At 37.6% G+C, this 25,214-nt stretch overlaps 1 protein-coding gene across 1 annotated transcript in view; it reads left to right on the top strand.

Annotated features, from left to right (window-relative positions):
• Positions 1–25,214, top strand: part of LOC132636194 (coiled-coil domain-containing protein SCD2-like) — a 122,407-nt gene that overhangs the window by 42,860 nt on the left and 54,333 nt on the right. The window contains exons 16-18 of the mRNA XM_060352919.1: positions 19,922–19,985; positions 20,377–20,424; positions 20,987–21,027. Of these exons, the coding sequence (XP_060208902.1) occupies positions 19,922–19,985; positions 20,377–20,424; positions 20,987–21,027 (153 nt within the window). The remainder of the gene's footprint in view (positions 1–19,921; positions 19,986–20,376; positions 20,425–20,986; positions 21,028–25,214) is intronic.

Raw genomic sequence — 25,214 nt, 5'->3', positions numbered from 1 at the left:
ACAGACTCAATTTCATCCTCTTCAACATCTTTGCCTTTTATGGCACATGTGTACGAAGTTACATGCTCTTGTGGATCTGTTGTTCCGCCATATTTCTGGAAGTCCGGCATCTTGAACCTTTTCAAGATCAACTTTGGAGCGACACTTGGAGGAAAAGGCCTTTGGATGTACCTCTTCGAATCTGGTCCTTTTAGAATCGGAGGAGCCCTCGGGATCTGATCCACCCGAGAGTTATATGTTTCCACCCTCTTCTCAGTTGAGTCTACCCGCTTTGCCAATGTTTCGAGCATTCTCAGAACTTCGGTGGATGAACCGGCTCCTGATCCATTACTCTCGACTATTTGTGTTTCATCCCCTCTGGGTTCAGCGACGCCTTTCAGCCTCTCTGGGGCCGCTTTATCATTTTTACTTTGCAGTTGAGCTATTGCGATTCCTTGTTCGGCGATGGCGGTTCTCTGTTCCTATAACATTTCAAAAATTAAGCGTAAGTTAACCTCATCCGGGGTATCTGTACTTTCCGGCCTTGTGTCCGGGATAAAGTAATTGAATTGTGAGTATTTAAGGGATCAGTGGCTGACTGGGTGGCATTCTCTTGGTTCACGGTGTTCTGTCGGTTGAGGCCTTCCCTCGAATCAACAAAATTTGGGTCGATGGGATCTGCTGGTAGGTCCCGTAGCCCACTATTCTTGTTTTCGGCCGCAATCTCATTGTTGTTAACATGACCATATTGTCCACTGCTTGCCATTTGGTCCATTTTCACAGAGATCAGCAAAAGATTTCTTAATCCAACGGGTAGGAGATAGAAGCCAAGATTAAAAAACCACTATTATCCTAGCCCCACGGTGGGCGCCAAACTGTTTATCCCGAATTTAGGTAACAATTGAATTTATAAGTGAGGTATAGCGTATGTGGTAAACTTTAATCTATTTTGGGTTGATGTGAATTACTTATGGATTTGCGTGCTATAATATGTATATATGAATACATATATATATATATATATATATATATATATATATATATATATATATATATATATATATATCGATGCCTTGAACGAATATACTGTTATAGATAATTAAGCTAATGATGTTAAAAGAACAAACAAGCCACAAGATCCACTGATTTAGACTAAAAAAGGAAAGAGAAAGAGAGTCCTTAAATATATTTTCTATTACAATGTTCTAGATCTCAAAAAGCCAACCCCTAGAAGTAGGGAAATGTCCTCTATTTATAGTTTTGCCTCATCGGCCTTTCATACTACATAAAGCCCTTTTGGAATAAAGAAATCCTAAAAGTATAAGATAGGACCGTACGGTCTGACACCCGTACGGTTGTCAGTACAAAATGGCAGAACGGTCTTGACGCGTGGTGGTTCTGTCGATTCCGCAGTTGGTTAACCGGACTAACGGTCACGTTCAATTCGGACACGGAGAAACCGAATTACCGGCCACCAGAACTTGACTTGGCGAAACTGGGCTAATGGCCACGAGAACCTGACTTGGCGAACCGGGCTAACGAAAATGCAGAGTTTGGTCCGAATACACCGGACCAACAGATTTACTTTTCTTTTCTCGGATCAGCCACATCTGGTGCAATCCCCTGGTCTGAAGAAAATACTGATCATACTCATGCTCATTCGATCTTACCCTCGGCCTCGGTGTCACCGGTCTTACATATATTCGGTTTTTACTGTATACAACTGGTTGTTTTGTACTCTCTTTTGTATTGGTTGGTGTTAGTAAATTTGCTCCTCTTTTGGTTGTGCATGTAGGTCAAGTTGACCGAACTACGTTAAATCTTTGTCTCATATTATCTTTGTTATTATCTTTAATTTACTGCTTTATCTAATTCTGCACTATCCCAGACTCCCCGATCCTAACAAAACTATTTAAATGGAACATGTACTGATACGAAATATAAGTTAAACATGGATGATTATAATAAAACATGAGAGTTAATAATCATATGTCTGAAAAAAATATTGTTTTATCATGATTGCGGAAAGTAGTCTGAAACATAATAATGTAGCCAACAAGGCTAACCCAATTACATATCTAACATGACATGACTGAATTAGTCTATGAAACCTCTGGCATGAGTTTGACTGCTAAACTATTTACCGGGACAAGGCCCCTGGTATACCATGACTGTATAAACTGATATAAATGCGAAATAAACCTAACACCCCGAATGAAGTGGGGCACACCAATAGCTGATACGTGTGAACCTAACGAGTTGATCTGCTGTCCTGTAAATGAATACCGGCATCCTGAAAAGCAGGCTCCCGGGAAATAAAAGGGACGTCAGTACATTTGAATTGTACTGGCATGTAAAGCAACTGAATGAGTAAACATGGCACATCAAAAAATAGACCTGAAACTGAAATTGGAAACTGAACATGAACATAGGTATCATCTTAGATGAGTATAATATAACATAGTTAAAACATCTGTAAGTACATACATAAATATATATGTGGGCGAGCCTTAGTATAACCCACAACATGAAATCACCACGTAAGAACGTGAAGTCTGGTACCTGGCCCGACCAACAGGGCAGTCCCATACATTGCCAAGGTATGCGACATAAGCATGACATGAAAGGATCCAATCGATTGTCTGAAGGTGTGGTCCTAACTGCGTGGATCGACCCGTACCCTACGTTGGAATACGTAGTTTCAGGCTGTCTGAGCATTCTCGGTAAATCTATGATACTCCCAAAACAAGACCATGCGCTTGATTATAGTTGGCATAGAAGCCCATGATTTTCATAACATGACTTGTAAACATGATTCGTATGTGTAGTATAGTTTGTATGAAACATGGAAACATGCAGGATTTCATGGAATTTAGTATAATGATTCATGACTTGTATTTAAGAACCCATGAAATTCTAAATATGAGCGTTCATAGATTACGGACGGATTCCCAATAACCAAAATGGAATATCAAGAATACAATAACGAATTAGTAATACAAACATGGTATAGCATGATACATATAACTTAGGTCAACATGAATTAGAATGGAAACCCTAGGTTTGTGGAATTTTGTATTTTCATCGATGAACGTGGCGTGGACAAGAAGAATAACATTCCTACACATGGATAAAATCCCTACATACCTTAATCGCTCCAAAAATTTGAGAAAATTCTGAATCTTTGAAGAAGAATTCCAAAAGCTTGAATCTTGAACGTTGAGATGGGTTTTCATAAAAACCTTGGGTTAGGAAAAATGGATTTTCACTTAGAATTCATGTGTTGATGTTAGAAACACTTGGAATCTCCTGGAAGAGGCTTAACTTGGTGTAGGAGGATGATGGGAAGAGAGAATGGTCATTTTAGTGCTTGAGGATGTGAAGAATGAAGTGAAAAAGTAAAAAACCGAAGTTTTAAAGTTGTTGTCGGACCCGATTTAAGCTCAGTGTTGGCCCATTTTATGGCCCGTAAATCATACTGTGAAACCCTAACAGTGTGCTGGATATCTTTGGCATTTTTATGGCCAATTTTATGGCCCGTAAAATATTAACGACCCTTTTTTACAGACCGTAAATTCTGCAGGAGTCGGCAGAACACTGTTTGGTAAATTGTACATAACTTTTTGTAAGGATGTCTGTTTGACCTCCATAATAAACCATTGGAAAGGTATTTCCCAGGGCTACAATTTCATGCTATATTTTTCCCAAATTACTTATATATTATTCTGTATACTCACTTTAAGTGAGACCTGGTGCAAACTCACTTGAAATCATGCTCCGTAGAGTAGCTTCCGACTTTACTTTGCCCAAGGCCTCTTCTTATGACTTGATTAGATTTCAAACCCCCCTTTCTACACTACTCATATTGGTTTCATTATACCCTTATCTTACAAGTCAAACGTTAACCCGAATGCACGAGGTGTTACAATATCTCTCCCTTGGGATCATTCGTCCTCGAATGATGGGTCATAGTTAAGAATCCTGCTGGACATGGCTTGGGTACATGAACGTGAGGAAACATGATATGGAATATGGAGACTGAAATGACATGACATGATTTCATGAAAACATGAACGCTGGGGCATGAGACATGAGTAGTGAATACATGAATGTGGAACATGAGACATGAACGTATATGGGGACATGACATGGATAGAAAAGGTATTTACCTTAGACGCTTGATGCTGGCTCCTCAAACAAGTGCGGATAGCTGGATTTCATTTCTTTTTCAGCTTCCCACATATTCTCTTTGACTTTCTAACTCCTCCATAACATTTTTACTGAGGCAACTTCCTTAGTTCTCAACTTCCGAACTTGACGATCAAGAATAGCTACAGGGATCTCTTCATAGGGTAAACCATCCCTAACTGTTATACTGTCAGTAAGGACAACCAATAACGAGTATCCCACGCACTTTCTCAACATGGATACATAAAACAATGGGTGCACAGAAGTCAATTATTACGGTAACTCAAGCTCATAAGCCACTTGACCAATCCTTTGCAGGATCCTGTATGGCGAGATATATCTGGGACTAAGTTTCCCTTTCTTTCCAAACCTCATGACACCCTTCATCAGTGAGACCTTTAGGAACACCCAATCATTAACCTGAAACTCTAAGTCTCTTCGCCGCACATCTGAATAGGACTTCTGGCGACTTTGAGTCATTTTCAAATGCTTCTGGATCAACTTGACTTTTTTCATATCCTGATAGACTAAGTCTTTCCCAAAAAACTTTTCTTCACCAACTTCGAACCACCTAATGGGTGATTTACACCTTCGCCTATAGCCTCGAACGGTGACATCTTGATACTAGCATGATAACTATTATTATAAACAAATTCAATAAGAGGCAAATGATCATCCCTATTACCTTTGAAATCTAGGACACATACTCTCAATATGTCCTCAAGAGTCTGAATAGTATGCTCTGCCTGGCCATCTGTCTAAGGATGAAAAGATGTGCTGAGGTTTACCTTGGTAGCCAATATCCTTTCTGAAAGGATTTCAAAAATTTCATTGTGAACTGAGCACCACGGTCTGAAATAATGGACACTGGAGTCCCACGCAATCTAAAAATTTCATGAATATACAATTTGGCGTAATCTTCTACTAAATCGGTGGTCTTAATTGGCAAAAAGTGTGCTGATTTAGTAAGTCGGTCAACAATCACTCAAATCAAGTCATGTCTTCGGGATGAGTGAGGTAGATATGTTATAACGTCCGTGTTTATGATCTCCCATTTCCAAACATGAATATCAATATCCAGGCCAAGCCACTATGCCTTTGGTTCTTGGCTTTCACTTGCTGACAAATTGGACACTTGGCCACAAAATCTGCTACATTCTTTTTCATGTCTTCCACCAATAAATCTCCTTAAGGTCATGATACAACTTCGTGAAACCTATGTAGCACCCCCTTTGGGAGGATGCCACTTACGAAAAAAAAGCTAATTTCACACTCACAACGTTCAGAAGAAATATATGTCAAAAGATATTCACAATAATTTAGTGGCGGAAATAGGCCCATGCAAAAAAGGTTTAAAAGTGCGACATTTTCTTTCTTAACAAAACACTTCGTAACATCCCTTGAAGAAATAAAATATCAGAGTATCAATTTAATATGGTAGCACCCTTCTTGAATAATAAAAATGTTGAAGCAACTTCCTAATGAAATTATATTTCCATTCAGCACCATTGCAGGTTCATATTATACACGAATTTCAAACGTGTGAATATCAAAAGAAAACTAGTCTCCTCCTTGATACATAATTACAAGACAAAATGTAAATTTAGTACATGCCATCACTTGGGTTGAAAGCACACCCTAAAATAGCAATACAATTCACCAAGTTCAAGCTACAAGCATATGGTCTGTGTCCAACAAGCCTCCAAAATTACATACATAAGTGTGACATATGGATCATGTACAAGTCCCCAAAATTTTACATGACCTAGATACATACGCAAATGTGATCTTCACTAAAGTTCCCAAAAAGTCTACTCCAAATGGTCATCTTCAAATCTCTTCCCGTACATCACCTACGATAGAAAACAATTATCGCTAAGCATAAAGCTTAGTGGCTTATAAACTTTGGGCTTGGAGCCATTAGATTCTCCAATTCCCTTATCCATCGTAGGTAGCTCGATAAGATAATAATAAATCAAATAAACTAGTATATCAAAGTATCTAATATCAAACCTTGAGGAGTTTCCAAATGTCGAAATCAATATTCGAAGGCTCAAGTGTCAAGAAAGCTTATAAATCAATTCAAGAGAGTTTGTCAAACAACCAATTTTGCCTAATATGTAAGTCATGCCATCACACCAAGCACAATCAATATCAAGATGGACCGAAGCCTCAAATCAAGAAGGGTCGTCACCCAATAATCAAGAGAATCAAGAGCCATGTTGAAAGTGGCTTTCCACTCATACTAAAAAATGGACAAAAGTCCATCATCAAGACGAAATGTAAATCCAAAGTCAAGATGGGCAAGATCCGAATCAAGAGGCATGACAATGTCGATGACAAAGTCTCTGCAATAAGAAGGACAAAGTCCCAACCAGAATGCAAAATGATCAAGCAATTCGTACAAGCGGGCGATTTAGTGAATATTTTGCAATACTTGAGATAATAATCGTACAATGATATAAGATGAAGAGAAAGGAAACAACACATCAAGATACTTCAAAGTCCAGAAAATAAAGATATTTCAAGTTCAAGTTTATACACAAACCTTGGTGTTTTACCACACAACAAGTTTTACCACAACTCAAGGAGTTCAAATTGCCTATGCCATAGACCAACCAAAGTCCACTTCATCAAACAATTCCTCTTAGCTTGTACAAGAGCATATATACCTTAAATACACAATCAAATATCTACTTAATTTCAATGGTTTCAGCACGTTGAAACTAAACATGAAATCAGTGAAAATCACCATAAACTATCAAAACAGGAATTCTGGACAGTACTACTGTCTTGCATTGTGGCTCAGTTTCAAAGGGGTAAACGACAAAAATAGACTTTATGGCCTTAATGAAAGTTGTAGATATATGTCTTGGGGTTTCAGAGAAATTTAAATCACTCCTATAGCAGTTTTTTACTACAAGATATGCTAAAATTACTAATAGTAGTACATGTAGGGTTTACAAAATAGAAATCTGGGCAGCACCTGCCCTGTACTTCATCGCCCCTTTTCCAGTAAATAAAAGAAAAACTGGGTTTGGGAGCCCGAACGAAAATTGTAGGGCTATGAAATATATTTCTATAACATCTTGGATCACTTAAAACTAATCTTTATACAAGGTATTATGCTGAAAACACTAACAGCTGTCCAGTTCAAAAACGGGTTTTGTAACTTACCTCAATAGTGTGGAGTAGTTTGTGGCTCAACCAAAACAAGTCTTGATGATTGATTTAGAGGATGAATATTATGAGAGGAGAGAAGCTTTGGGATTTTATTTTGGTGGAGGAAACGAAATATGAAGAGGAGGTGGAGAGGATATGAGCTAAAGGTAATATATTTACCTTTGGAGAACTACAATTTTTTTTTTTTGGGATAACTACAAAAAGGGGCTGCCCTAAATACATAAATAGCTAATACATTTAATAATTTACTAAGATAATAATTGGAGTATCTTACATAATTACGCCATAACACTTCAAACAAGTTCCAAATATCGTCAAGTTCACGTTCAGGAAGTGCGAAGTAAAATATACCCTTACTATCAAGATATGGTCAATTGAAAATTCAAGAGGTAATTTAAAAATAATTCGGGGTGTTACAACCTAGGTGGATAGAATACCTGGAATTGTGGGCTTCTCATATAATTCACTCTCTAAGCCCTTCTACGTCTGAAACACATAATCTGCCTCGGTACCTCAAGGTACCATCATCTCCTCCTTGTTCGAAAGTCATTGTCTTATGCTTGTGAATCACCTCCTTTAGTTACAGTAAAAAGGAATAATTAAACTGTTTCTCCTTCACTTCGGCCACTAAGGAGGAATAAGCCCTGCTTTCAACACAACTCCACCATCTCCGGAGTACAAGATACGAACTCCTAGGTTTCCCAAACGGTGGACTTCTCTTGTCATAATTCTTTTATCTGCCTCAATGCGAGCTAAACTTCCTATGGATCTCCGAATAAGAGCATCGGCTACCACTTTCACTTTTCCCGGATGGTAGAGGATATCTACATCATAATCCTTAAGCAACTCGAGTCACCTTCTCTGTTTAAGATTCAAATCCCTTTGCTTGAATTAAAGGCTCTTGTGGTCGTTAAAAATATCAACGTGCACTCCATACAAATAGTGACGCCATACCTTCAGTGCGAAAGCCACAGCTGCCAATTCTAAGTCATGAGTCGGATAATTCTTTTCATGAGCCTTAAGCTGTCAGGATGCATACGCTACAACCTTACCATGCTGCATTATGTTACATCCGAGACCAACTCCCAAAGCATCACAGTACACCACGAACCCTTCAATTCCCTCTGGTAGCGTCAGAACTGGGAAGAAGTCAACCTCATTTTCAACTCCTCAAAACTTTGTTCACATGCATTTGACCATTGAAACTTGGCCTTCTTATGAGTTAACTTAGTCAATGGAGCTGAGATAGAGGAAAACCCCTCTACGAAGCGCCTATAATAGCCTGCCAGACCCAAGAAACTTCTTATCTCTGTTGTTGAAGTGGGTCTAGGCCAATTCTTCACAACGTCTATTTGCCGAAAATCCACTCTAACGCCTTCACCTGAAATTACATGGCCTAAAATCGCCACTGACTTTAGCCAAAATTAGCACTTTGAAAATTTCGCATAAAGCTCACGATCCTGAAGTGTCTGCAACACTATTCTGAGATGTTGTGCATGATCAGTCTCACTATGGGAATACACCAAAATGCCATCAATAAAGACAATGACGAATTAAGATAAGGCTTGAAGACCCTGTTCATAAGGTCCATGAAAGCGGCTGGTGCATTTGTCAACCCAAATGACAATGACAAGAAATTCAAAATGACCATAACGGGTTCTGAAAGCGGTCTTTGGAATAACAACTTCCTTAATCTTTAACTTATGGCATCCTGATCTGAGGTCAATCTTGGAATAACACAGGGCACTATGAAGTTGGTCAAATAAATCATCAATTCTGGGGAGAGGATACTTTTTCTTTAGGGTGACTTTGTTTAACTGATGGTAGTCAATTCACATGCGTAAGGATCCATCTTTCTTTCGAACAAACAGGACTAGCGCACCCCAAGGTGAGACACTTGTCCTAATACATCCCTTGTCAAGAAGATCTTTCAACCGAGCTTTCTACTCGTTCAACTCTACTAGATCCATTTTGTATAGCGGAATAGTTATCGGCTCAGTGCCGGGAAGTAGATAAATTCTAAAGTCTATCGCACTGTCGGGAAGAACTCTGGGGAGATCTTCTGGGAAAGCTTCTGGAAAGATTAACGACTGGTACGGACTAGAGAGTTGGGGTTTGGGTATCTGTATCCCTGACTTGGACTAATTTATAAATATACCCCTTGGAGACTATTTTTCTGGCTTTGAGATAAGTAATAAACCTACCCCTGGGTACTACTGAATTGCCCTTCCATTCTATGACTGGTTCATTAGGAAACTCAAAACATACTATTTTGGTTCTACAAGCTACTGTGGCATAACATGAAGCCAACCAATCTATACCCATGATTACTTCGAAGTCTACCATTTCCAACTCTACTAAGTCGGCTACGGTACTGCGGTGATAGACTGTGACTAGACAACCCCTATAAATGTGTCTAGCTCTAACTGACTCTCCAACTAGAGTGGACACTTCAAAGGGTTCATGCTACTTTTTTTGTTCCATCCCAAATTTCTTAGAAGCAAAAGGGGTTACATATGATAAGTTGGATCCTGGGTCAATAATGGTATAAATGTCAAAAGTGAAAACTGTTAAAGTACCTGTGACAATATTTGCACGTGCCTCGGTGTCTTAATGACCTGCTAGCACATACAAGCAGTTCTGACCTCCTCCCGCATTGCCAGACTTAGCTGCACTATGCCCTGTCTGGGCCTGAGAATTCTGAGGAGCTGCGAAATTCATGGACTGAGCCACGTTACCTCCGGTACCCTATCTCGCTAATGGACAGTTCCTCTGAAAATGGCCCTACTGGCCATACCCATAGCAAACATCCATACCCATGTGACACACCGCCGATTGTATCTTACCATACTTGCTGCAAACCGGAATGTCATAAGTTTTTGACCCACATTAGCCTGAGAATAGGAACCCGCTGGCCTGAAACTCTGTCTCTTCTGATCATTTATGAATTTGGAGCTAGGGCACTGGCTGCAGATGGAGCGGGTCCTGATGACCTATTTTTGAAGAACTTTCTGCCTCCACCCCCCCCCCCCCCCCCCCAATGACTGAAGTTACATGCAGACTTAGCTCTTTTATTGAATTCTCTATCTTTCTTTTTCTGGGGTGCTTCCTCTTCCTTTATCCTGTACTCATTACCTTGAACGAAAGTAACTATCTTGGTGATGGTCATGTATTTTATTCTGAGCAGCTATATTTGCATCACCATACAAGTGGGGTATAAGGCCCGTCACAAATCGCCTAATTCTGGCCCTCATATTGGGGACCATATGCGGAGCATACTTGGCCAAAGAAACAAACTTGAGATAATAATCATTCACACTCACATCATTCTGCCTGAGTCTCTTAAATTCATAGGCCTCCCTGACCTCAAGCGACTGGAAGTGGTCAATGAAAATGTCTATCAATTCATCCCAAGTTGCAGGGGATGCATCTTCTCCTCGGGGCTGCTCCTATGATTCATACCAAATATGAGCAACATCTTGCAATTGATAAGCTCCTAACTCTGCTGCCTCCTTCTCTAAAGCATGCATAACACGAAAAACCTTCTGAAGCCTATCAATGAAATTTTGAGGATCTTCCCCCTTAATAGTTCCTGTGAAAATAAGAGGCTTCATACGCCGAAATTTCTGAGTCCTAGAACTGTACGACCCTCCACTAGCCCTGCTTTTGGAGTCGTTCCCTGATATAGCGCTTAGGTTGCAACAATTTAGGTGAGCAGCTGGATGGCTCCCTTAACATCCATGTCAGTGGAACTGGGTGGCGGGACTAAAGTACAGACCTCCGCAGGCCTTCTAGCAGCAGGTGGGGGTGCTGGATCTGATGCGCCCTCTGAGTTTGAGTCTCCACTTCTGGAGAAACATTGGTAGTAGCTCTCTGGCTAGTAGCTGAACTCCTCTTGGTGTACTTTCTTTTTGCAGGCATTTTCTGAAATATGTAATATGCACGAGTTAGAGGGATTCCTGAAAACACTACTCTACTTGCACGATCTAGAGTATGAAAGAAGTGAGACAATCCTAGATGTCTTGATTGTCAATTGTTTACATGTGTGGTGCGCATACATACATAAAGGTGACCACACTGGACACGGTTTCATAGAGTCCCTAAGACACATGAACCTAGGCTCTGATACAAAGATTTTTCACTCCTCGAACCATGGTCTGGGCGTAACACGGCACTCGGTGCCTTGTTGCATGTGACCGAGCGAACCACATGGTTTGCTGAATCAACAAGGAACAGTACTGATGCGAAAAATAAGTTAAATATGGATGTTTATAATAAACATGAGAATTAATAATCATAAGTCTGAAAAAAATACTGTTTTATCATGAATGCGGAAAATAGTATTAAACATAATACTGTAGCCAACAAGGGTAACCTAACTACATATCTGACATGACATGACTGAACTAGTCTATAAAACCTCTGACATGAGTCTGACTGGTAAACCATTTATCGGGATAAGGCCCTTGGTATACTATAACTGTATAAACTGATATAAATGCGAAATAAAGCAAACATTCCGAATAAAGTAGGGCTCACCAATAGCTAATACGTGTGAACCTAACGAGCAGATCCGCTATCCTGTAAATGAATATCTGCATCTTGAAATGCAGGCTCCCGGGCAATAAAAGGGACGTCAGTACATTTGAATTGTACTGGTATGTAAAGCAACTAAATGAGTAAACATGGCACATGAAATAATAGAACTAAAAGTGAAACTGTAAACTGAACATGAACATGGGTATCATCTGACTTGAGTATAATATAACATGGTAAAAATATCTGTAAGTATATATATATATATATATATATATATATATATCTGTGTGTGTGCGCGTGTGTGTGTGAAGAGAGAGAGAGAGAGAGAGAGAGAGAGCTTGAGTGTAGCCAACAACATGAAATCACCACATGAGTACGTGGAATCTGGTACCTGGCCCGACCAGCAGAGCAATCCCATACCTTGCCAGGGTATGAGAGCATGACATGAAAGGATCCAATCAATTGTCTAAAGTGTCATCCTAACTGTGCGGATCGACCCTTACCCTACGTTGGCATGCGTAGTTTCAGGCTGTCTGAGCCTTCTCGGTAAATCTATGCTACTCCCAAAACTTGAACATGCACATGGCTATAGTTGGCATAGATGCCCATGGTTTTCATAACATGACTTGTAAACATGATTTGTATGTGTAATTTGACAAGAATATAGATACATAGTATAATTTGTATGAAACATGGAAACATGCAGGATTTCATAGAATTTAGTATAATGATTCATGACTTGTATTTAAGAACCCATGGAATTCAAAATATGAGTGTTCATAGACTACGAATGGATTCCCAATAACCAAAATGGCATATAAAGAATACAATAACAAATTAGTAATACAAACATGGTATAACATGATACATATAACTTAGGGTCATCATGAATTAGAATGGAAACCCTAGGTTTGTGGAATTTTGTATTTTCATGGATGAACGTGGCGTGGAGAAGAAAATTAACATTCCCAAACGTGTATAGATGCCCTACATACCTTAATCGCTCCAAAAATTTGAGAAAAGTATGAATCTTTGAAGAAGAATTCCAAAAGCTTGAATCTTGAACCTTGAGATGGGTTTTCTTGAAAACCCTATGTTAGGAAAAATGGATTTTCACTTAGAATTCATGTGTTGATGTTAGAAGCACTTGGAATCCCTTGGACGAGGCTAACCTTGGTGTAGGAGGATGATGGGAAGAGAGAATGGTCGTTCTAGGGCTTGAGGATGTGAAGTATGAAGTGAAAAAGCCAAAAAATGAAGGTTTAAATTTGTTATCGGACATGTTTTACGCTCATTTTTGGCCCATTTCACAGCTCGTAAATCATACCATGAAATCGTAATAGTGTGTTGGACATTTTACGGCCCATTTTTACGGACCGTAAATTCTGCCGGAGTAGGCAAAACACTATTTAGTAAATAGTAAATAAAATTTTGTACATATGTCTGTTTGACCTCCATAATATACCGTTGGAACATTATTTCAAAGGGATACAACTTTCATGTCTGAAATCTTTCCAAATTCCTTATATATTTTTCCATATACTAAATTTAAGTGAGACCTAGTGCAAACTCACTTGAAAACATGCTCAGTAGAGTAGCTTCTGACTTTACTTTGCCCAAGGACTCTTCTTATGAATTGGTTAGGTTTCAAACCCCCCTTTCTACACTACTCATATTGTTTTCATTATACCCTCATCTTATGAGTCAAACCTTAACCCGAATCCATGAGGTGTTACAGCCTCCCATCAAGCGCCGCATTTAACGACGTGGCACAACGTAGATCAACTTTACCACTTTTTCTTCCAGTTGGAGGATATGAATTTTCACCCTAACTTTGAATCAAGGTTCAGTTGATGCTCATGAGGCGGCAGTAGAAAAGTAAAGAGGCCAACTCTCGGATGTTGCATTTTACATTTTTTGGCCTGAGGCATGTCATTTTGTCTTCTTAGCATGAATAACTTCAAAAAAAAAATGTTTTTTCTTCATCTCCAAAATCATCTATGGGCTCGGTTAGTTCAACATCCATATCATCAATCAAGTACAACATAAAAAAAAAACATACCTAGTGTAATCCCACAAGTGTTTAAAAATGGTTGGAATGTGGTCCAATAAGCCCAAATTCCAAATTTGCTTCATCCTTCACATCCTCACCCAAAACTGGGAACTAGAGTCCTCAAAAATCATTTCATGAACTTTTTTATGCGACTCTAGTATCATTTCTTCAATCCCGGCATCCTTCATTAATATTGGGTTGGTTGGTTGGCATTCCACCATTAGCTCTTCAAAATCAATCTTGACCTCCACATCTATTGAAATCAACTCAAAACTACTATCCATGACCATTTGATATTGAGCATCAGATGTCTTATTTTTTTTCATTTAATTCGGCCTCCAATTTTCGGATAGCAATTTCAAGTAGCTCAACTTCTTGACTTTGTGCAACATGAATTTTTAAAAATTCTTCCATCGTTCGTGAAATGCATTCATGGTGATTCCCAATCGGTTCCAAGTTGTTGAGCTTGATTCATTATCCAATCTTAGCTCACAATTTCCACTTTGTCAAGTTTTTTATTTTTTATGGTGAGAGTCGTTCAAAGCTTGTAAAAATCAACCCATGGTGAAAGTCATGTCTTGAATACTATCATCATCCGCATGTTGGACTTTTTCCCACATTTAGTCAAGACTTGCCCAAATTTTTCACTCCATCCCATTATGCTACTCAATATTTCCTCAATTTCTTCTCCAAGATTTTGCTCTTCTTCTTCTTCTTCAAGTTGAACCACTTCTTCACTTTCACAACTTTTGTCGTGGTCACAAAAAAATCCGGGCTCATCTTTTAGCTTTGAAATCTCTTCTTCATCTCATTTTGAGGAGTAGACATATCCATGACAATCGAGGAATTGGCGTCTTCACTTGAATCTTTCATTCTTTTTTATAGCTTCCCCATTTTTCAAAATGGATTGATGGACGAGATTTCGCTCCTCCTCCATTTTAGTTTCGCGATCCAAATATGTTTGGAGTATTGCCATGATGCCTTCAAATCTGGCACTCTTCCCTTCACTTGTCATGTCATTGTTCCTACCAAACTCAAAAGCCCAACTAGCATTTTCTTTAGAACAACTTAGGGGGAAAGCAAAATAATTGAGACAATCACCCTAATGTCCACCTTGACCAGCACATATATTGCAAATATTCCCATCATAAGATTGAGACGGTGCATACATCCCTCTTCGGGGAGCATTTTCACAATCTTGCCAAAGTGGGGTCCTCCACAATATGGACATGATTCATCAAAATATGGGTTACAATCATCAAAACCATTTTCATTCCAAGATGTCATAGTGACACAAGTAACAAAAACAAAAACTAACACAATGAAACACGAAAAATCACTAACACATATTCACAAGTTTAGACCAAAGCAAGCACGCATACTCCCATACTAACCCAAATACGCCAAATTATTTCCCGGCAACGGCGCCAAAATTGATAACGTCCAAATCCACCCTCAAGTGAGAAAGTGTACACGGTCGTATGTAATATAATTAACCTAACTGTGAGTCGGGGCTGAATCCCACAGGAAACAATATACTAAACGATAAGGCAATTAAGGAATTATCACTTTCTACGTTAAGCTAGACACTTGATAATATTTCGATTTTGAATAAAATTATAACTAATGCGAAAATATAAACTAACCTAGAAAGCAAGTAAAATGAACAATGGCCACAAGCATGGATACAGAGAAATTACTCTCAAGTAACGATCCAATGAATTTCACGATTTTACAACTAAGAGCGAGTTTATGTTAATAGATAATGATTTTTAAAATCTGATTGAAATTCTTCCAACCAAATCAATGCATTTCACTCACAAATTTCAAGCCTTAAAGTGTGATATTAAGCACAACCAATTGAATCTCAAATTCACTTTCCTATTCCTAGCTCAAATTATTAGATGAGGTTTAAAGCCCCAAATCCTTGCTATTTAATCTTTTCCTAACCTTTAACTTTCCTTTTCAAGCAAAACAAAGGTAAAAAGGCCACATTTAATTTTTGCAACCACCAAATGACATTAAAGTTTGAAAAATAAATAGAGAAACATTAACCCACTTCATTTGAAATAAAAAATATTTAATACATAAGCATAAAAAGAAATTCAAATCAAACTTTAACAATGTATATTTTCATAACAAGTTTCAAGCATTGGAATGAAATATGACATACTTAGATATTCAATACGTAGTAAGGAATTGAAGAAATGAGTAAAGGATTAAGAAATTTCTCATTATGATCTTCAAATCTACAATCTCCAAGTGTGTGTGCAAGAACCCTAGCTCTCCAAGCTTGTAAGAATGACCAAAGATGAAAGATATTTCCCAAAGCTTTGCTTTTATAGTTCCCCAATTTTTCAATCAAAATAAGAACAATACAAACACATATTTTTGGAATTACAGATTTGGCCATTTTGACACTTCTAGCCACTTTTCTCATTTTCTTCAATTTGGCCTTTTTTGACTTGTTTTTCACTTGGTGTCTTCCCGATCACTTCTCACTCACATAAACCTATAGAATTGAAGTAAACCATAGTAAATGCACTATTTTATCAATTAAACATAACAAGAAAATATAAGATTAAAGAAGAGATGTGGGTAACATACCAACTTTTCAGCAATCCTCCACTTATGAGCTAGCTTTTGGGGTTGAGTTAGATCCAAAATCCAATTTTTTAAATGGTATCTGAGCAGGACCCATCCCAATTTTCATTTCCCATGTTGGGACCCCATATTAAATTGCCCACACACCAAATGTCTAGTCCTAGGTGTGAGGTGGGGTGTGAAAAAGTCCCATACCAGTCATTATATGAACTCGGACAATCCTCCCCTCATGAGCTAGCTTTTGGGGTTGAGTTAGACCCAACATTTCTTTACATGATATTCATTGAAAAAAAATGAAATACATAAAACTTTAGCTGCATATTAACACCGTTGTATTTTACTAGAATAGACCAAATAGCTACTATTTACAGCTTTCCTAACCGGAAATTTTATACTAGCATCCTAGAATAACGAAGGTAGTGTAAGTTCTATTGAAGTTGGTTCATGCTAGAAAAATTACATAATCATATAGTGTGTGTTTGGTGTGGAGGAAATTGTTTTTCCACGGAAAATATTCTTTTAGAAAATAAGTGATTTTCTTATTTATTTTATAGCCTTTGATAAATAAATAAAAAATATTGTTTCAAGAGTATTTATATAACTAAAATGCTTAATTGGGATGGAGGAAGTAACTAGGTTTTTTCTACTTCTCTAATTTTTAAGGAACTCGTTTTTTCTAGAAAAAATATTTATCAGAACATTTTGAGCAACAAAATAAGAAAAAGTTAAAAAATATTTTCTAGCAAATGTTTTCCTCCATATCAAACACACCCACAACTAGTCATCTGTGCACCAACCAAAGCATTCAGCTTACTGTAGAAAACCTCGTCTCTGCTGTTCCTCAGTCTTGTATAAGTTATTTAACATAATCTATCATTTTTAAGAGAAGAGAAGTTGTTATAAGCAGTGCGTTCACCAAATAGTATATGAGAGACCTGGTTGTCTACCAGTTCTCTGATGCAGTGCAGTAAGTAAATCAGACAAGATTTTACCGTGGAAAACTCCTTGCTCAAGGGATTAAAAACCATGACCTACCACGTAGAATTTCAACTCCACTAGCACCGAACAACTTCAGATTACAACTCTTGCAACCTAGGAATTAACTCAAATAATCCCTCAACCCTTACAATACACCCTATTATAAGTAACTCTTGACTACCTCTAGCCAAGTGAACTAATACACCTATAACTCTAGCCTAGTGTACCACTCAGAAGCTTAAGTAGGTAAACCGCCTTCAAACAACTTCTCAGAATTCAACTAATACACCTAGACTAACTCTAGCCTAGTGTACCACTCAAAAGCTATAACCAACTTCTGAGAATTCAAAATTCCTACAAACATCATCTTCTTGAAAAGAGAAGAGTAGGTTTACAATTTATAGAACAAAAGACAAAGACTCAAACAAATCTAAGGACTTAAAATATCTTCAGTGGTGAGAAATGGTCCTTCTGTTCATTAGAGCTTTGTTCTTAAGAGCACCTCAAGAGGTGGAGACTTGCACTTAGGATATGAGCAATTTGATTGTGCAAGAATAAGTCTTTACTTCAACATGATGTTGTATATGTAGAAGGACGAGAGTGAAGATGACAGCCCATAAACTTTGGACCATTGGTCAAGCCACTCTGCTGATGGACTGGTGCATTGCTACAGTGATAAAGTGTTAACAGCTTTACAGTTGTAGATTTGACCAAGCAATATCTGGGGACCTGATCCCATTTAGTCCTTCTGAAAACATATGTGGTCCTTCAAATCCTGTAGCTTGTGTAGAGTGACTGATAGTAGCTGATCTTTCAAAAAGCATGTTAACATATCAATACATGAGATATCAAGAGGTTGACCAAATTCAACAAGTGAGCCTGATCATAGCTGGTTCCTTAGGGTTTGTCAAATCATCAAAACATAAGATAGCATAGCATGTCAGAAGTGATCCAACTGAAACTATATGACACCAAAAACCAAAAAGAGAAATAGATTTCAAAATAAAGTTTGTCAATCATCACACGCAGAAATAACATATGATTTAAGGACATTAGGTATAGGTAGCAAGTTACATATTGTGTCTCCAGGTGACAGAGTATAATACAAATAAGGGGTAATAATGAAAAGATAGAGGCTCTATGTTATGGTTCTGGATAAACTAGAATAAATCTTCAACTTCATGTTTTCTAACCTTTGTGGTTACACTGGAAGGGCAAGATGCCTTATATCTATTAAATTCTGGTAGTTTATTTTCAACAAAGTTTTGGTCAATCAAGTTATGTGACTTGTAAGCAACAAAATTAATAAAATAGTCGCGCTAGGTTGCGTTAGTGTTGCATATGGTCCAACAAAAAAGAATGAAAGACTTCTAGCAAATTTTGATTTTTTCTCACACCGAAGCAATTCTAGCAAGGATCAAGGAAGTAGAAGTAGAAGAATTATTTTGTGACTCATACAACTGTCATTAATAATGTGAGGCTTCTTTTGTCTCGTCCACTTTGTGAGATAAAAAGAGACGTCACACAACTAATGTCAGTTATGTGAGACACATGAATTTTTTTTTCTATACAGGGAGAATTAGTATGCTTATTTAAGGTCAAACGTCCCTCCATATCCTGAGAAGTTACGTCACGTAGTTTTACTAGACCATCAGTCGACTAAAGTGAAAGTATATTTCTTTTGCAAAATATAAACTTTTCTTCAGCATAGACCTCTGAAATCATCAAATAATTTTGTTTTACTTGAAATTGAGCAAGCCAGATAGACATTCCATTATTATATAGAATCTGATACACTAGTCATAAAAAATTCCGTCAATGCATCACACTTGTATTTAATTGAAATTTGTTTTAAGAATGTTTATCTTCTGCCTGTCTGATAATTGTTCTTCACTTCTCTGGAAAACTAAGAAAATGATACAGTATTGTTGTTCTTCTTTTGTCATATTAGACAAATTTTCTATCATAGCAACCAACATCGATCAGGACGCAAGTATATATAGCTTTTCTTTTGTTCTTGTTTTCAGTCTTTTTCTTCTTTTTTCCTTTTTTATTTATTTATATGGGGGCAAGAAATCCGTGAATAGTTTGAGAAAGTTAAATTTGTAAATTATGTAGGACCATAGATAATAGATCGGTACCAAATTAAGTAGTAATAATTTCAAACTTGTTTTACAATAGATCAGCAAGCTTTTATTCTGGTGGTACTTGTATATAACTTGTAAGATGTTAAACCTTCATTTCTCAACACTAAACAGAATTATAATGTCAATGGTGTGGATGAATTGCTTATCCCATGCTTAAGATGTGGAATAAAAGATATAATATGTGTTAGAATTATTCAAAATCTCTTGTATTGATTTAATTTTAATTTTATCCTCTTTGATTCTTTTAAAGGTAGACGGAGCAATAGCCCTAGCAATGGCCCAACAAAGGAGCCCAACTGCACTGAGAACTACAGGTAACATAATTTGTATTCATATTTAACTCAATGTCATATCAACATGTTAACTATATTCTTAGGATTCTTTCACCAAATACATGTCAGGTATATGTTGAAATTAATCTTGTTTGTTTTAAGTGATTTGAGATTCTGGAGTTTGTACAGTTCAGAATGATGAAAAGTTAGCATTAGTTTGTCAAGTTGTACGGACTTCATAATGTTGTCTCCTTCCGTTATAGGAACTTGCTTCAATGAGTATGATGCTGCATTTTGGATTGGATTAACATATATATTGTTGTAGGGTTGAGACTTGGAGCTACTGAAAACTTTCAATCTCCATGTTGATCATAGTAAATCATCTCAATACTTTAGACATATTGACCTACCAATACATATGTTATGGCTGCAGATGACATAAGGCTACCAATTGAAGGCCAGAGCTTTTTAGAAGCATACGGTGAGTTTATTCAAGTTACGATAATTTAGTCAGTCAATTAGCTAACAGTGAACCCTTCGCACAATTGGATCATTTCTCTTTCTTCTTTTTCTTGTTTCAATTGAATAAACATGACTTGATTTTGACAAATCATTTTTCGTCCTATACGTATAACATTAGAAACTCTTAACCATTCAAGGGTTTAAAATCATGTGCATAGCTTAACCAGAAAGGCATGAGTGAGTTCTAAAAATTCATCACTGGAGTTCATGTCAAGGATCTATCTTTCACTACTCTTGATGTAATATGAGGTGGCTTAACCTATTTCCTTTATGTTACTGAGAGATCAAATACTCAAAGCCCATTTATTTGAGAGCTTTTCATTCGGATAGTTAATTAATTCCATGTGATTAGGGTACTTCTGATACACCACTATGCCATATTCTGTCTCGAGGTTTCAGTTTAGGTTTAGTCATTCCATGAATCCCATTTATTACTGTATCTGCAATTTCGTAATCTATGATTCTATTTTTTGAATAAGCTAACACTATCTCGTATTACTAATGTTGTGTCTGTACCACAGAATTGAGTCCAGAGGAGTCAGAAGATGTGCAATTTAAGCAGGTATTTGACTCTTTGGTTAATTCTTGACATTGACTTTCCCTCTTTTCCTCCTTTCCTCTTCCCTTTCTTTACCCTTCGGGTATGATTCCATTTTTTTGTGCTGAGTGCCCTTCAAATGCACTGGTCTTTATTTTTTGCCCCTTTCACCTAATATTATGAGGTTTGGGGTTCGAACCCCGGCTTAGTAAAAAAAATAGACAATTTCGCAAGGCAAAGTATTATAGCAAAGTTAGGCCTTAAGGCAGAGTTTTGCCTTGATGTATAAGACAAAACTCTGCCTTAAGGTAGAGTTTGGCCCGAAGGTAGCAAAATTCCACCTGAGGCAGAGTTTTGCATGCAAATCTCTACCTTGCGAATCCAAACTCTTTTTTTTACTTTTGACTGAGCGGGGGTTCGAACCCGAAACCAAGGGGTTCGAACAAAGGGTAAAAATTAAAGACCACCCCAAAATAAGGGCATTCCTGCGAATTGCCTGTATGATTCTATTGAATTTGAGAAGGAAGTTTTTTTTTTTTTTTGTATTTCAGTATGTCTTTACAATCTATGAGGAGGGTTATTTATACAAGTATATCCTAACTAATTAAGAAAAGATAATCAATTACAATAAACCAAAGGTCACTTTGTGGGATTTCATTGGTTATGTTGTTGAATCAATTACAGTAAAATAAAATATTTTATTCCTATGATTACACTATGAAAAAAGAAAAATAAAATCTCCTATAATCAAGTTAAATAATTAGCACAATCACCACTCCTCTCAAGTTGGAGCAAAGATATCATGCATGCCCAACTTGCAAATCAGAGAATGCATTTTTTTGTTTTTTGTTGAGGCCTTCTTTAAGTACATCCGCTAGCTAATTTTTGGATGATACATGAAGCAAACTCAAGGTACCCACTAGTAAAATCTCTCTTTGATGAAGTGCCAAATAAATTTCAATATGGTTTGCTCGGTCATGTTGAACAGTATTCTGAGCTCAGTTGTAGCTTTGTGTTGTAGTACAAAGAAAGTGTCTATTTAACCATTGTAGCCAAAGAAGTTCACAAACACCCTGGGTGTCATGCCCGAATCTTGGCCTGGCGAACCGGCACTCGGTGCCTTAGGTTGATCGACCGAACCAGCTCTACATGACATATGACTTGAAAAATCCATACAATGAGATGAGACAAGTTTCACAATATAAAGTTTTTTTTAAAAAATTCCATTCATGAATAACCTCTCTAAGTTAAAACATTGGAACATAAGCCCAAAACTGAAAAAATGTCAAACGTATGCATAACTGAACATCTAGTCTATGATGTCACGACCCAACCCCATGGGCCATGACTAGTGCCCGAGCTGGACACTCGTATTCGAACCTGCTAGATATAGTCTGTCACACCCCAATCCTGGTAGGGCATGATAGGCACCCGAACCTTACTTAGAGTCGAGCGAACCCGCTGCTTCTCGTTATACTTATAAATCTCACAGGACTCTTAAGTCATGAAATGAAACGCAAGATGGACGCTTTTCGAAAACATTCTTTTCGTCTTTCTCGAATCAAATAAAATCTGTAATCATATGAGTCTGTAAAGTAATGCATAATGATACATCAGCTTAAATAGCCGCTTACAAGACTGGCATACTGTATACGTGACTCTGTCTACAAAGTCTCTAACATAAATCGATATACCGTAACATAGATACTCCGACTCGGCGACACTCCGGAAAGAAACGGAGCTCGCCAATCCAGCTGGAACATCTTCTAGCCATATCCTCTACTCGTCTGTATACACCTGCGTGGAATGAAACGCAGCGCCCACAAGAAGGGGCGTCAGTACGAATAATGTACTGAGTATGTAAGGCATGAATAACAACATAATATAGATATGAAAAGTAACAATGGAGTAAAAGAGATAACCTGTACATCTGAATGCCTCATAGGGCGGATGTCATGCATGCTTAGCCTTTTAAAAAAAACATTTCAATACATATACATAGTAACATGCCCGGCCATTAAGGCTCAGTGTTATCATCATTAGCCCGCGTCCGGGCCTCCCGCGTCCGGGGCGATATCATAACATGCCCACTGCAGTGGTGTGCACATCTATGTGCCTGCCCGGCCGACTATAGCGCGGCGCGGTGTGAGAAAATACATACATATATATAAAGCATGCATAAGAGCCAAATCAAAAGCCACAACTGTATCGGAGTGACGTAAGGTCGGTAGCCTCCGATTATATTATGGAATACTCATCGTCGCTTTGTCTCACCTTGGAGGAACAAATATTTTAAGGTGAGACTATCGATGAAAAATAGAATTAAGAGAAACATAGAATACAATCATAAATCTCATATGGCATCAAGTCATGTATCTTTGGAATCTTAAAAGAAATAGTCATCATCCATGAATAAAATTGGGAAATCAAGAAATGGCTCAACATTCATATATCGTCATGGAAATCATAAACTTGGAACCTTTAGTCATGGAATCCTTCTCATCATAGTCATCATAATAATATTCTCATTTTTGACATCATCGTTGTCATTGAAAAACATATCCATGGTCGTTATCATAAGCGCTCACATAATCATAACCTTTGGTTTTGGAAAATAGGAGTACTTTGGAAAACATTTATGGAATATCAAGAAGGAAATCCTGCTTTGGAATCTGGGACATTTGACTTTTGATGACAAGGAAAATATCGTAACATTTATGAAATCATAACCTAGAGATCATGCCTTTGAAAGAAAGGGACGAGCCTTAACATACCTGGAAGATAATTTCTTGACTTCCAACTTACTTCCTGCCTTGCGATTCACTTAAGATCATCTCTAGCCTCGTAATCTACATATAGAACCATTCATACTATTGTTAGGATCATCGTCGTACGTTCGTCTCGAAACTTTAATTAAAATCCTTTTAGATTCTGTCGAAATTCGGGCAGCATCTCCCCTGTTTATATGCCTAGCCCGAAATCATTATATCAACAACCAATCAAAAACAACAATACCAACATCATCAATACCAATATACTTCCTAAAACATCCCACACGATGTCTTCTAAATTTCTCAACTAACCAACTTGTGATACGACTATTTGAATACTTTATTTCTGTAAAGAAGCCGAAATTAATACTAACAACATCAATAACAACATCCTCAACATCCTACAAGATAAATATGTGTATTTTCATCCAAATTTCTCTTCAACCCTCAATCCATAAATCAACAACATCAACACAACAAAATATAACCTTTATTCTTGCAATTATTCCTTAATCCATATTGATAAAGAAAGAAATTTAATGATTCATACCTTGTATTTACCAAAGTAACAAGATCTTCAATTTTTCACTTGCTCCCAAGATCCTCCAACACCAAAATGAAATCATAATCACGTCTACGCGTTGCCCGGACCTCGATTGATATCCCGTAGCTTGAAATTTTGCTCAAAATCATAAATTTTATGTGATGTAAGAGCCCCTTTTGTGGGCAGAATTTTCTGGAAATTTTGGACCATTTTTATGATGAAAAATGGGGGCTTTGACCCTTTTTATAATTGGGTTGGGTCGGCATCACTGTAGCTACAATACTGTAGCAGTGCTGTTTCTGCATCGACAGTTCAGTTTGTAACGTCTATAATTCTCTACTCCGATGTCCTATCAGCGAGCGGTTTGTTGCATTACAAACTAGACTCGACAAAATTCATTTTAGGATTTTGAAATGCCTTAAAACTCCCAATATACATAGAGATATACCCCTCCAAAGTTGACTAAAAATCTGTCCAACATTTCTCAAATTTTCGTCGAACTTATTTTCTTCAATTTGCTTGATCTCAAAATCTTCCGAAACTCTTCCTACATGATATTTATCATTTATTATACATGATAATGGCCATGTTGTCGTGTTTCAAAATACTCTTTCCCGATTACGACTTACGAGATCGTAATTCACCCTTTTTCTTCGTTATTACGTACTTTCCATAGCTTGTTCCTTTCAAAACATCATGGGAGGTCTCCGATGCTCCATTACTACGGCGAGGTACATTTCATACTCATACTCTGAAAACGCGGGGTAAAACATAGTCAGACTGAAACTAAGGACAATATGGAAACTTGTAAAAACAAATGAAAGATTTATAACGCCACATATCATAAACCTGTCTCTTGAGGAGTCATGGCTAACCACAGCATAACACAATACGCA

The sequence above is a fragment of the Lycium barbarum genome, chromosome 1 (genome assembly GCF_019175385.1).
Source record: "Lycium barbarum isolate Lr01 chromosome 1, ASM1917538v2, whole genome shotgun sequence".
NCBI lineage: Eukaryota > Viridiplantae > Streptophyta > Magnoliopsida > Solanales > Solanaceae > Lycium > Lycium barbarum.
This window is presented reverse-complemented; position numbering and strand designations above follow the sequence as displayed.